The sequence below is a fragment of the Bos grunniens genome, chromosome 27 (genome assembly GCF_055505025.1).
Source record: "Bos grunniens cultivar Pamir isolate PY7600 chromosome 27, Bosgru_T2T1.0, whole genome shotgun sequence".
NCBI classification, from domain to species: Eukaryota; Metazoa; Chordata; class Mammalia; order Artiodactyla; family Bovidae; genus Bos; species Bos grunniens.
In genome coordinates this window covers 18,960,181-18,974,398 of record NC_141191.1, presented here as the reverse complement: position 1 = coordinate 18,974,398, position 14,218 = coordinate 18,960,181, and the positions used below count along the sequence as shown (strand labels likewise).

The 14,218-nt window shown below is 35.3% G+C and overlaps 1 protein-coding gene across 20 annotated transcripts in view; it reads left to right on the top strand.

Moving 5' to 3' along the window:
- The window catches only part of LOC147343605 (uncharacterized), a 352,125-nt gene extending 341,789 nt beyond the window's left edge, over positions 1–10,336 (top strand). For 11 of the 20 annotated variants that reach the window (XR_015156172.1, XR_015156175.1, XR_015156194.1 and 8 more), the window contains one exon: positions 10,212–10,336. Coding sequence is in view for 5 of the 20 variants with exons in the window: in XM_086380177.1 (XP_086236303.1) it covers position 10,212 (1 nt within the window). In the remaining 15 variants the exon portion in view is untranslated. Of the gene's footprint in view, positions 1–4,744; positions 5,287–10,211 lie in introns of those variants that run through there. The other 9 variants (XR_015156174.1, XR_015156168.1, XR_015156171.1 and 6 more) reach the window with 2 other exon arrangements.
- The last annotated feature ends 3,882 nt before the right edge of the window (positions 10,337–14,218 follow it).

Below are 14,218 nucleotides of genomic sequence, written 5' to 3'. Positions count from 1 at the left end.
TTGTGCTCCTTGGTATACACCCAAGTTGAAAACATTTATCTACCCCAAAACCAGCCCATTCATGCTTATAGTAGCTTTATTCATAATTCCCCAAATCAAGATGTCCTTCAGTAAGTGAATGGATAAATAAACTGTGGTGTATCCAGACAGTGGAATATTATTCAGCAATAAAAAGAACTGTTAAGCCGTGAAATTTAGATGTGCATTACTAAGTGAAAGAAACCTACCTGAAAAGCCTGAAGAGGCTCCACACTGTATGATTCCAGCTATAGACTTTCTGGGAAATACAGCATAATGGAGACAGTAAAAACATCAGTGCTTGCCAGATATTCAAGGGGAGGTAGGGTTGAATAGATCGTGCCCAGAGAATTTTTAGGGCAGCGAAACTATTCTGTATGATACTACAAATGGTAGATACATGTCATTACACATTTATCCAAAATCAGAGAGTGCATAGCACCAAGACTGAATTCTAATGGAAATTATAGACTTTGGGTGATAATGAGGTATCAATCCATCTATTATAACTCTGGTACAGGATGTTCATAGAAGGGGAAGCTGTATATGTGGATGGAGAAGATACATGGGAATTCTCTGTGGTGAGTCTAAAATAACTAAAAAAAAAGTCTATTAAAAATTAAAGCATTAAAAAATACACTTAGCGTATGATCCAGCAGTCACATTCTTGGTCATTTATTCCAGAGACACCTATGTACATCATACACACGCAGACACACAGAGAGGCTACTCTGACCTTAGCAATCCATCTAAGTTATTTGGAGGCTATTAAGCAGAATAGTTGCTTTCCCTGGTGGCTCAGTGGTAAAGAATCCGCCTGCCAATGCCAGAGACACAGGTTTATCCCTGGATTGCAAAGATCCCCTGGAGAAGGAAATGGCAACCCACTCCAGGATTCTTGCCTGGGACATCCTGTGGACACAGGAGCCTGGTGGGCCACAGTCCATAGGGTTGCGAAAGAGTCGGACATGACTTAATAACTAAACAACAACAACAATTAGAATGGCAACTTGAGATTAGTTTGAAAACAATTCTTGGTATATCGTAGAATGGTGGACATCTTGAAGCGTTTTATGGACTGGCAGATTGGGAACCACTGCTTTATGATAAAGTGGCTTCACTTGAAATATTAACATCAAAGTCCCCAATCTTACACAAATTATATGCACTCAATATGAATGTAATTTTGAGATGCTTCACACAACTGCTATTTGCTTGTAGATATTTTCAGTCAGACTATTCAATGTGGGCGAATAACCACTGAAGCTCAGTGTAAATGTTAGCACAAAGCACATACAGAACATCTTTTTTGAACTCCCTGTTTTCAAACTAAGGGTGGAAGTCTGGATACAGACTTCCCAGGATACCAGTCACTATTCCCTGAACTCATGGGCTCTGCAACAGCAAAACACTGTGAGATGCTCTTTTTTAATGACCTAATATCCTGCTTGAAGTATTTTCTTGACCTATATGCTTCTTTGGGATTTATATCATTTGTTTGTGCCTAGACTTGTATCTGCTTAATCACTTGGTTAACTTTTAATATATTGCATGTTAGCATGCATTTATTGTTCTCATTGTCATATTTGTAATAAAGACAACTTGTGTTGAGTACCTGTTATGTGTGTCCCAGGAAGCTGTGTTGGTAGTTTATATGTTATTAATATATATTATTACCTCCTCACAATAACCGTGCCAAATAGATATGGTATCCTTTTACAGATTCAGAGATGGTGAGGTCAAGAAATCTGATGATGGTGACAGAGCTTGTAAGTAGCAGAACTGTGATTTGAACCCAAGGCTGCTCGATATTTAAATAATAGTGATGATGATGTGAAGATTAATTTCCATAGCTTTAAACAAGGACAGATTCTGTCACAATGCTTATCATAACACCTCATAAGAGTCTCAGCTCTACAGTAACCTGCCAGAACTGAATGAATCCTAGTTACACAATTTAACTACTGTGCGATCTTCAACAAGCTACTAATATCTCTCTGCTTGCATTACCATCTTAAAATGAAATAATAGTATACTTGTGCTATAAAATCACTGTGAGAATCAAATGCATTTCTATGTCTATGTCAATATGTTTTGAATAGTGACTGGCCCATGGTAAGCATGAATTCTTGATTAGCTATTATTATTATTAAAATATTAAAAAGGCATTTTAGATGACATTACTACAGCATTGATGTTGTAGAATGTTTATAGGTTTTCAGTGCCAATGACGACTGCTTTGAAATTTCGATTACTCAATATTCTCCATTCAATGTGGACCTCACTGGAACCGATGAGGTCCCCACCCCTCCCTGGTCTGATTGGATTCACCACTGAACACTTCCGTCAGGAGCCTTAGGTTGCTAAGCACCCTGATTGTAGAAATGGCACACATTTGGAACGTGCTTGAAATGAAGGCTGTGGAGCCGACAATTTGTATTTTTGAAAATCCTATGAAGCATAAGTTGCATAGGATCCTTTGATTGCAGAGACTGTGAGATGATTATTATCTGGGTATTTACAATATTGGTACCTGGGATAGCACAGTGTCAGTGTTGATAAGGACTCGGGGTACTATAAAGTAAGTTTAGAAATGTATTTGTGAGTCCTGTAAGAAAAATATCTTCAAACCTCAAGGTTGCTCTGTCAGGTTACATAGTTTGAAATTACATTAGTTGTAGAAACATCAGCTTCTCTGACATCAGATACATTTCTCCCTGAGAGGAAGATTGAAACAGCATTATGAGACAGTTAACCAAAATGAGAGGGTGTATTTTTGACACAACCTAATGTTCATTCACTAGGGCTCATATGATTATATTCAGCATTGCACATAAAAGTATACTCATTTATACACATAAAACATTTAACTTGCTTGTGGCAGAATCTGGTAGACAAATTCTTTCCTTCATTGATTTTTTAAGATCAAAATTTACATTTCTAGAACTATATTTTCAAATCATGAGTGTTTACCCTGGCTTTGTACTTCTCTTAATTTTAAAAGCATCTTTCTGTTTTTCTGATAGTAACATGGAAACTGCTGTTCAGTTGCCAAGTTGTGTCCAACTCTTTGACGCATCCGACTCATGAAAATACACAGTTCCAGTTGAACTCCAACTCTAGATTCAGAGATGACTTTTAACTGAGGCTAGATGGAGGAGCCTGGAAGGCTGCAGTCCACGAGGTCGCTGAGGGTCGGACATGACTGAGCGACTTGACTTTCACTTTTCATTTTCATGCATTGGAGAAGGAAATGGCAACCCACTCCAGTACTCTTGCCTGGAGAATCCCAGAACCCCAACAGACGGAGGAGTCTGTTGGGCTGCCGTCTATGGGGTCGCACAGAGTCGGACACGACTGAAGCGACTTAGCAGCAGCAGCAGATCTAATGTGCCTGCAGCAGATAGAAGCACATGAAGTATACTTTATTTCAGGTTATTAGTAACAATATGTCTGAAAGACTGTGGGATCTCAGAAGTTATGACTCAGAATACTGTTTTATAATTAACTTGTAATTTAGTATTTAACAAATAAAAGTTTACAGGGGCTTCCTTGACGGTCCAGTGGTTAGGAATCTTCCTTCTAATTCAGGGGACATAGGTTCGATCCCTGGTTGAAGAAGTAAGATCACATATGCTGCAGACCAACTAAGCCTGTGTGCTACAACTAGAGAAAAGCCTGTACACTGCATCAAAGACCCAGCACAGCACCACCGCCCCCCCCCAAAAAAAAAAAAAACAGTTTACAAGTAATTTGGAGAAAATAGTCCAGACAGGTAAACATTACAGGCCTTAATTACTTCATCTTGTATGTATGGGACTAAAGAAATAAGCCATGTGAGATATGTTTAATGATGGAAACAGTAAAAGGAGATAAAAAATTCTTAAGCTAGAAAATGCTCCATAACAATGAATCAGGTGAGGCCTGGAACAGATATAGAGAGACTGTTTCTCTGTTTGCTCCTGACTGCCTGAGGCAAAGCTTACATCAGAAAAGGAATGTGCATCTCATTAAAAACTGTAGCCTTGAATCTGCTGTAAATCTTTGATTTTTAACTCAAGAATGCAGTCCTCCTGTATCCTGACAGGGACAGAAAAAGGAAGCAAGATTTTTTCTCCTAGAGTTAATTAAGAGTCTGCTGTATCTTTAAAGTGTTCTTATTCTTACAAAGAAGGAAAATGATGGAAAGTGTTTAAAAATGTAATAGATGCTTCTTCAAAGAAATTAACATAATGCATTTGGGAATAGGATCACTGCAAAATGAAAATTTTAACTATGACATTTTAAATCCACATAGCCAGATAAGCATGCGTGGAGCATGTGAATTTAAATAAATATTCTGTTGGTACCTGCTGCCTTTGTGGAAACTTCTGAATATAGTAATTGAGTCATTTAGATAGAGTGTGAAGTATAATATTTCTATTCTTTTGGACTCCGAGTTGGTGGAATATGAAGTGGAAATTGTGATAAAGATGGGATAGAGTACAATTAGTAGATATATGGCATCAGTAATAAATGCATTTTGCAACAACAAAATACTACAAGACAATTACTGTTAAAATATTAGGTCAGGAAATTGTGGTTTGTTTCTCTGAAAGGAGTTGATGGGCTCAATCTGATTCTTAGTGCTTATTCTAAGGGTATCTGCTTCACCAAGGAAACACAACAAAGGGGCCTGGACAGAGCAACCAATTGGTTTATCTATTTTTTTCCTCACTCCCTCTAGATTATCTGTAAAGTCTTACCAATTAGGCCTGCAAAGGAAACAAATACAGGTGTGGTCCAACTGGAGGAGTAAGAAAACACGGATGGCATTTGAAAAGACCCTGATGCTGGGAAGGATTGAAGGCAGGAGGAGAAGGGGACGACAGAGGATGAGATGGCTGGATGGCATCACCGACTCCATGGACAAGAATTTGGGTGAAATCTGGGAGTTGGTGATGGACAGGGAGGCCTGGCGTCGCAAAGAGTCGGACACGACTGAGCGACTGAACTGAACTGAACTGATGGCATAGGAAAGCATGTTCCACATTTTGTCAGTGCTGTCTCTGTTAGTAATTATATTACAGTCCATTTGCAATACATGTATTTTTAAATTCAGAAGAGTGAATGAACTCTTTAATACCAGACTGCAAACTCTTCAGTACTGTTTGGCCCCTAGATAAATACAGAACTTGAAAGTAAGGGTTTAGAAAATCTTATAGATATTTAACAGAGTAATTTTATGGTTACTGATTCTAATAATAAAACAAGGGGTTGTGTTTTGTATGTCTTTTTTTTTTTAATTTCATTTTTCTAGTAGTTCAACTCACTTTATTTAACACAGTATCGATTCTGCAACAGGATTAAAAAAAACTAAACTCAATTCTTTACCATAAATTGTTGAGAAATCTAAGTTAGATTCCAATGAAATAGTTGCACATTGGATAAAGCAGGGGGTCAGCAAACTACAAACTGCAAGTCTGATCCATGGGGTCTAGGATTTTGGGGGATGCCCACAAACAAAATCTCTTTTTACATGTGGATGTTTACAGCTAATTTGATAATCAGAAATACTAACCTTAAATGCCAACTAAGCAAAATGTTATTATCCTCCCCCCAAAATTCCCTTCTTCTCATTGGTAGATTTATATTATTAAAAAATATATACTTGATTTTTATTAAATTTCTGAATTTCAGCAACACAAATTTGTGAAAATTTTCTCCCTTATTATATATGTACATAAACGATGCCTTGATTTTTTTTTTTTTTTTCCCTTGGCTGGCTCAGAATTCCTAAAATATTTAAAATCTGATCCTTTGAAGGAAGTGTCCGCCACTGAGATAAAGATGTTTTTCAACTCATAAGAGTTCTTAACAATATAAAAATTGTATATTCTTCAAACTCATACATACATGTTTTACTTACAGACATAGTAATATAATTCAAATTCAGATTTTATTGTAAAAAATCCCAAGTTTTCTAAATTTAATGCATTTTTCATTAGGCATTGTGTTTTCATGTATTTATCTACACATTTGTATCATTATAATAATTCTTTTTTTAAAAAATAGTGGAGACTATCAAATTAAACTAGAAGATTCCCTTCAGTGTCTTTCTAAACACAATCCTAGTCACTAGAAAAAAACTGAAACTTTTCTCTTTTCAGTTCTGCTGGTGGTTACTGCCATATTCCTAAACTACATTCTTCTTTACATTTTATCAGTTTTAGATATTACTTCTTTTTTTTTAAGTGTATAAATGTATCTTTTATTATTCAGTAGACAGTTTTTTTTCAGTCTGGGATATTGTAAATCATATCTTCAAAAAGAGGGCTACAACAATGTTCCCTTCCATATAAGAGGGGGATTTCAGCTTATTTACCACTACCTCCTCTCACCCTCTCTCTTTTTAAGAGAAATTGTTATTTTAGTTTTTCTATTGATTTCATTAAATACTTTTAAATAATCTATATAAATGTTTAGTTTTTCTTTTCTTAGCAACTTTAGACATCTCTTGATGCCCCAACTTGTTAAAACATCTGTTTTTCCCTACGTATCTCATTCTTAATTCTTTTTCTCATCCTCTGTCAGCTGTACCCTGACATAGGCAAAACTGAGAATATTTGCATTCAGATCAGTGCATATATTAAATCTTTATTTAGCTAGTTTTAAGATCTGAAATTAGATATATGGCCTTTCCTTTCTCTCCATATCCCTGGTATAGTAATTGCTTCAAGGACAGGCTTAAAATTGGATTAGTCCACTAAGATGCAATTCCAGGACTTTACAGAAACATTTTTCCCAATAGTCACAGACCTCTCCTTCAAAATCTTCTATTAGATGTTTATAGAACCATATGGATCTAGCCTTTATTTCTCATGATTTTTGTCTCACATTGTCACTTTGCCTTTTTATTGTATATTCTGGGAAATTTCCTGTACTTTTTTTTTCCAGCTAATTAATAATGATCTTTTGCTCAGGCAATAATTACCTGAAAACCTGAAAACCTTAGTCTTAATTTCTAAGAACCATTTCTTATTCTCTGAAGGCTCTTTTCTCTTTTCTCTTCTTATTTTATAGTTTGCTTATACATGTTCTCAAATTCCTTAAGGGATTAGAATTATTTAAAGTTATTTCCTTATTTTTTTAAAGAAAGTTTTTTATTATGTTTATTATTTTTGTTTCCCCCTCAGGGTCAGTTTTCCTTGTTTGTATTGCTGTTTATCTTGCATAGTTCTCGTGTAACACAAGTGTCTGGTGTCCTTGGAGTCTGGACTGTGGCCATGTCTTTGTGGTGCCTTCTACCATCTTCTTGATTAATGGGTCAGTGTAGGTAGGATTTGCAGAGATGATGCAGAGGCTTTGTGAGACAAGGGAAGATTGCCTTGTCTCTCCACAAAGTGAGTCCTCTTTTAAAGTATCCACAGGTCAGAGGGCATTTCTGAGACAATGGGAGCAAAGAAATACTTCAGTCTAATGTCACATGCACAGTGGGCTTCATTTGGATGCTTTCCAGCAAGAAGATGATGTCGGAAAATAGGAAAGTGTAATAAACATCCTAATTGCCTAAACATAATGCCAACTCAGACAGATTGACTTTTTCCGTAGATTTATGACTTTGATCAGAGTGGCATGTGAGATGCAATGAAATAGCTGGAATCCACAGATGATCTCCATATACTGATAGCATTGGGACACTGACTACTCCAGATACCCTAACCCAAACCTAATAAGAAGGTCAGTATACTCAGACTTTAATACAACATGACCCTTCTCAATAAAAGAAAGATGGGCCACTCCAGACACAATGGCATACTTTCCAGAAACCTTGAGTTTGCTACCCATACTGTCCTGGACATTGTTATTGGGGAAGATGTTGGATGGAGACCATTAGGAGCCTTCATATACCACCTTTTATTAATATTTCCTCTTCTCATGTATAAAATTTTTAGAAACATTTCTCCAAGATTCGGCTTGGCAGGGATTTCATGTGTTTATGTCAGTATACATTTAAACATTTCAGTGATCATGACAAAACCATGCCAGTTTAGAAATTTTGGCAAGACAGACAGAAGGTCCATAATAGTTCCCCCAAATTATATACATTTATAGGGTGTGTTTAATCTTTCTTAAATTAATTTGACAATTTCTACCTGTATGCAAGTTTTTTAATGTCTGTCATGATTTTGATGTTACCTCTTATTCTTCTCAGTCTGCAATCAAGGCTACTACAGTAAAATGTGCTAAAACCTGTTTTAGTTGTTGAGTAAACATTACTCACCAAATATTATACTGAAAGAACAAACTGGTTAATTGTATTACCAATAAAGTACATAAACAAGTAAATATATTAATGTTATATTTGTAACAACTAAGAAATAGTCTATAAAAATAATAACTATAAAAGTCTAATGACTGGCCTGATTAAGGTAGCTAAAATCACTTTCATAGGATCTATATAGAGATGATTAGTTTCTGTGATTAAAATATTATCAATCTCAATTCACACTGCTAAACACTTGTTAAAATCAATATTAAAAAGGAGCAATATAGTTAAATTAGTATGAACACTACCTACAGTGAAGTTAGAAAGAATGAGTTGAATAGACCATTGTGTTCACTCTTCTTTCTTGCTCTGTATTTTAAAAATGCAGGTTTTAGTTGAAGTCTTAAATACTTACGGGTTAGATACTATGTGTAATCAAATGATATCTGGTTTGAAGCATGGATATATACAGAAATGTGTATTATGCTTCTCACTTAGTATGTAAAACCTGATACATTTATGATATTTAGATCCTGTGTTCTTCTACATCACTAGCAGCTGTCTCAATTCCAAAATGTCTTCTATTTTACCATTTTTATGGTGCCTGACAATCTCTCTAATCACGTGAAGCAATTCTTGTGAATTCAGTTATTGTTATATGTTATTTACCACACTGATTAGACTAAACCACACACTGTGGTCTATTATTTGAAATTATACATGAATGTTGCTTTATGAGATTGAATGACTTACTGTTGTGATATTGAAATTGTTATAATCTAAAGTTTTAAAAGAAAAGGAACATTCTAATGAGTCTTTTTCTTTTTGATGATTGTCAAATTATTAGGGGCCACATATTGACTCTAAATATATAGCCATCAGAAATTATACAAATGTTTTTATTTTAAACAAGTAATTTGGTTTTATTATAAAATTTATCTAGACAGCTAAACAGAAAAAATAAAATCAATGTAATTTTCTTCATGTATGGGATGCTAAGTTGAAGGAACATCCTCATTTTATAGTGTACACAATCAAATAAGATATAGATACATATATATGTTCATGATGTGATATCTTAAAATTCCACTGAAGTTGTATGATAATGTGACCGAAGGAATATTTTTCTCAGTGAACATTTAAAAACAACAAACATTTTAGAAACATTGAATAGGTTGGACATCTGTCTCCAAAGAAATAAAAATTATTAATAAGGAATTGTTGTTTAATTAAACCTTAGTTTGGAATTAAGGAAATACCCAGTTATATTCTTATGTAATTTTACTTTCTAAATCAGTATTTTCACTAAATTTTCAATTGAAGTTGTGACAGCTTATACTCTTTATGAACAAAACAATATATATATCCTGTTTATAAATACATATTTTATTTTAATTTATGTAAATTTACACATATATCACATATATCTGATATGTAATAAAATAATTATGATAGTAAAGAATTTGCCTGCAATGCAGGAGACCCAGGTTTGATCCCTGGGTCGGGAAGATCTCCTGGAGTAGGAAATGACAACCACTCCAGTATTCTTGCCTGGAGAATCCCATGGACAGAGAAGCCTGGCAGGCTGCAGTCCACGGGGTCACAAAGAGCCAGACACTGCTGAACAGCTAACACACACACACACACACACACACACACACACAAGCTTAAAGGCATTTTGCTACAATCTACCATTCTAGGTTTTATATATTTCTCAAATTATTTTTAAAAATTACATAAAAATTTAAATAATGTATGTGTTTAACATACAGCAGAATTTTCATATTAATGAGAATGCCTCTCATAAAAGATAATCATATTAATATGTTTCGCAAATGAATAAAATTTTTCTTCTAGAATCCATTTTATATAATTCAAAAGACTTTCCTCATTAAATTTAATTATACTAAAGCATATATTTATCTGTTTTCTCTAAAATGTTTAGATACTGCTTTGAAGGAATCCTAAGATGCACAATTTTTCAAAATGCTGCAAGCTAGTAGATGACATGGAAGAATAAACACATGATCAGAAACTAAAGAAAGCTGACGTGGAAGAAAAGAAGAAAAAGATGAAAGCAATTGGATCAATTCACAGAAACCATATCAGGTAATTCCTATACTTTTGCTTGTTTGTCTATTATGTGTAGATGTGTGTCTGCTGAGAGTGAGGGTTGAGTAAGAAGGAAGAGAAAGGACAGTGGAGAGGAAAACAAACTCAGATTCAAATATATCAGGCACTTCGATCATCAGTAGATAAGTCCATTTCCTCTCAGCTGAAGGTGGCGGCATGCTCTGAAAGATCTCAGTAACAAATTGTCCCTGTCATAAGTGAGCTCCAGTTTTCCTTATCACCGTAGCAAAAGGCAGGATGAATCTCATTGCCTATTGCAAGAGCAAATAACCTCCCCATAGTAGATATGGACCAAATTGAATCGTTCTGGATCCCTTCACTTTTCATCTTGTTAACTGTATGCCAATTTGGATATTTTGGCCATGAGCAGTTTGTGGAAGCTGACTTCCACAAAGTCACCGCACTAGAATCATAACATAATTTGGGCATTTACAGATCATGGCGACATTTTCTGCAGACTTCTTGGAAAGAAGTCAGATTGTTTTTCAAAGAAGTATACTAGAAAAAGTAATCCGTCTTTCTACTGAATACAATTTTGTCTCTCTTGCTAGCAGCTAAACTCTATCTTCTAACTGAAAGTAGAGCTTTAGATTAAAGCCAAAGCCAGTTTTGGATTGAAATAATACTTAGAAGACAGGGAGGGAAGAGATGGAAGAAATCTGTCTATGGTAGCATCATTGTACAGTTGATCAAGTCTTCTGAGCTAGTGATTTCCCTTCATTGTTTAAGATAATCTGAGTTTAATTTACCAGTACATTAAGAGATTTGTGTATAATACACTGTCCTAGAAAATGACAGCTTCTATTCACTTTCTATCTGATAATATTTCTCAGTAGAAAATCCCCATTTTCTTATTTCCGTTATTACAAAATTACATAATTTGTCTATTCAAGTTCAAGTTTAGTTATTTTCTTACCTGATAATGTGATTTCAGTTCTTTCAACCAGATCCCATGTCTGCTTTTAAATTTAAATTTTTCTGTTTGTTTTTTATATTTTTCTCACATAACTAGGCATTTCTTAGTGAACAATAGATTCTTCTCCCACTAGTTCATTATATATGGTCCTTCCATCTCATACCCTTATTTAGCATTGTTTCAGTGTAAAATAGAACCCCTGAGAGGTAATAAGATAACTTCCCACAGCTACGATTTATCTTAAAAGAATAAAAGACATAAGCCCCAGAGAGAGTCAGTTTACATGATGGTGGAGTTTAGTATTAGAAAATAAGAATTTGAAACCTTTGTTAAATGGAAAATAAAAGCAACAATTTTTAGCTATTGTCATCTAGATTAAAAGTAGTATCATATTTCGATTCTAATGAATTAAAATAAATTCATTTGCAAGTTGATTCTATTTTTCAGCTCCCTTGAAGTCTCTAAGTTTTTAGTTTCTCAGTATCTAAAATTTGAGTGTTTAATGCTAACATTAAATTCGGCAGTTTGTATATTTTCACTAGGCTTCCCTGCTGGCTCAGTTGGCAAAGAGTCCGCTGGCAATGCAGGAGACCTGGGTTGGATCCCTGGGTCAGGAAGATCCCCTGGAGAAGGAAATGGCAACCCACTCCAGTATTCTTGCCTGGAGAATTCCATGGACAGAGGAGCCTGGTGAGCTGCAGTCCATTGGGTCACAAAGGGTCGGACACGACTAAGTGATTTTCACTCACGTCACATTTTCATTAAAGTATTTCTTGGAAAGTTTTGATAAAAGAGTAGATTTGAAAATTTTGCCCACAGACAAAGATATTAATAATGACCAATTACAAGAAAACAAAGTTACTATCAATAGTTTTCCTAAAGCAATGATTATGGTTCATAGGGGTCCATGAAAGTTTTCTAGATTTTAATAACTGATTGTTATGTTAATGTTTTATGAGTTTATCCTTACATTTCTATTATAAGTATTTGATTTGTAATATTTAGGGAAAAAACAGGCTTCTTTATTAGATTTCATCAAAGGTAATTTTATTCCTTATCAAAAGTATCTCCATTCTTTACCTAATTCAGGTTCTTTTCTTTCCTTAGTGCAATCGGGGATAGGTAGGGAGCAGTGATCTGCAGTTCCATCTATTCTAATAAATATGAGTGGGAAAAAGTTGAATATTCTTCTGTATAGTGGTGGCTAAAGCCTATCCAAGTAAATATAAAGCCAGAAGAAAATTAAGACTGAGGCTGTACCATTCATCTCTGATTCTCTGTCTATGTCTTTGTGTGGGTAGGTTTTGTGTAACTTAGGCCAGAATAAGGAACCATTTTATAAATGCATAAGAGACTTCCCAGGCGGCACTAGTGGTAAAGAACCTGCCTGTCGGTGCAGGTTAGATAAGAAACATGGGTTGGATCCCTGGGTTGGGAACATCCCTTGGAGGAGGGCACCACAACCCACTCTAGTATTCTTGCCTGGAGAATCCCATGGACAGAGGAGCCTGGTGGGCTACAGTTTATAGAGTTGCAAAGAGTTGTACATGACTGAAGTGACTTAGTATGCAAGCAAGATGGCTTAAGGACCTCCCTGGTGGCTGAGTAGAGTATGCCTGCTAGGACAGGAGGTATAGGAGATTTGGAGTCAATCCCTGGGTCAGGAAGATCCCCTGGAGGAGGAAATGGCAACCCACTCCAGTATTCTTGCCTGGGAGCTCCCATGGACAGAGGAGCCTGTCTGGCTACTATCATTGGGGTCCCAAAGAGTCAGACATGACTTAGCAACTGAACACAGCACAGCAATCAGGGCTTAAATACCTGAGGAAACAAAGAAAATGTTTGCTTTTTATGTATCTGTATTTTATGACAACTTCTAATTACTAGAAGTCCCTTGGTACATGAGAATATATTAAAAGGTAGGATGTATTATCAAATTTTTGAAATATACTTTCTGTTTGACATTAGATGCTTGTGTGATAATAACAAAGAGCTGTATATTACAGATGAAAAAAGCCCAAATTCAATAGAAAATGTATGCCATGCGTTTTTCCAGTCATACAGATGGATTTTTGTCAAACTACTACAGTTTCTTACCTCTTGGCCTTAACTGATCTGATATATGTATATTTAAAGCTGATGTTCAAAATGGAGGAAGACTCTCAAAACAAGTTATCCAAAGGCTGAGGAATTACCTGGGTGAGTGGAAGTAAATGAAATCCCTCTTTTTTGAAGTAAATGGGCACCTTTTAGGATGCAGTCTGAGAGGAGTACATGCAAATGTAATGAGACATGTCTCAGCACAGAAATCTCTTCTGGAAAGGCATTGTTCTCATCCCATACAGGATAATAGGTCCCCTTTTGTGCTTCCTTTAATTTCTGTATTTTGTAATTTAAAAAGATTAGCCATTATAGACAAAATTTCATTTTAATCATAATAAGGTATATTATAAAATCTGGCACTACCTCTTGTGCTGGCAGATTAAAAAAAAGACAGTATTTCTTCCATCAAGTTAAAATACTTCTTAATTAAAATATGTTTATGATAGATGCCCTTTTCTGTCCATATGTAAGCACCTAGTCCTGGCTGGTCTTATATTTATTTCTAGTGGTAAAACTTAATGCATACTTGTAAGGAATTCTTAATATTGTTGAGGCTTTGCAAAGAATGCATTAATGTTTGAAAAGAACAGAGGAGCTGACCTTGGGAGGGGTCTGAAAAATGCTTCACAAATCCAAATAGGAGTCCAAAACAGTGAGTGAAGGGTAGAGCTTGAGTGATGAGAAAATGAGGAAGAAAAGCAAGGTGAAAACAGGAAGGGTTTCTGAGAGCCTTTTAGCAGAAACAAGTTAAAACAAATCATTAGGCACCCAGTATGATTATAATATAATTAGATAAATAT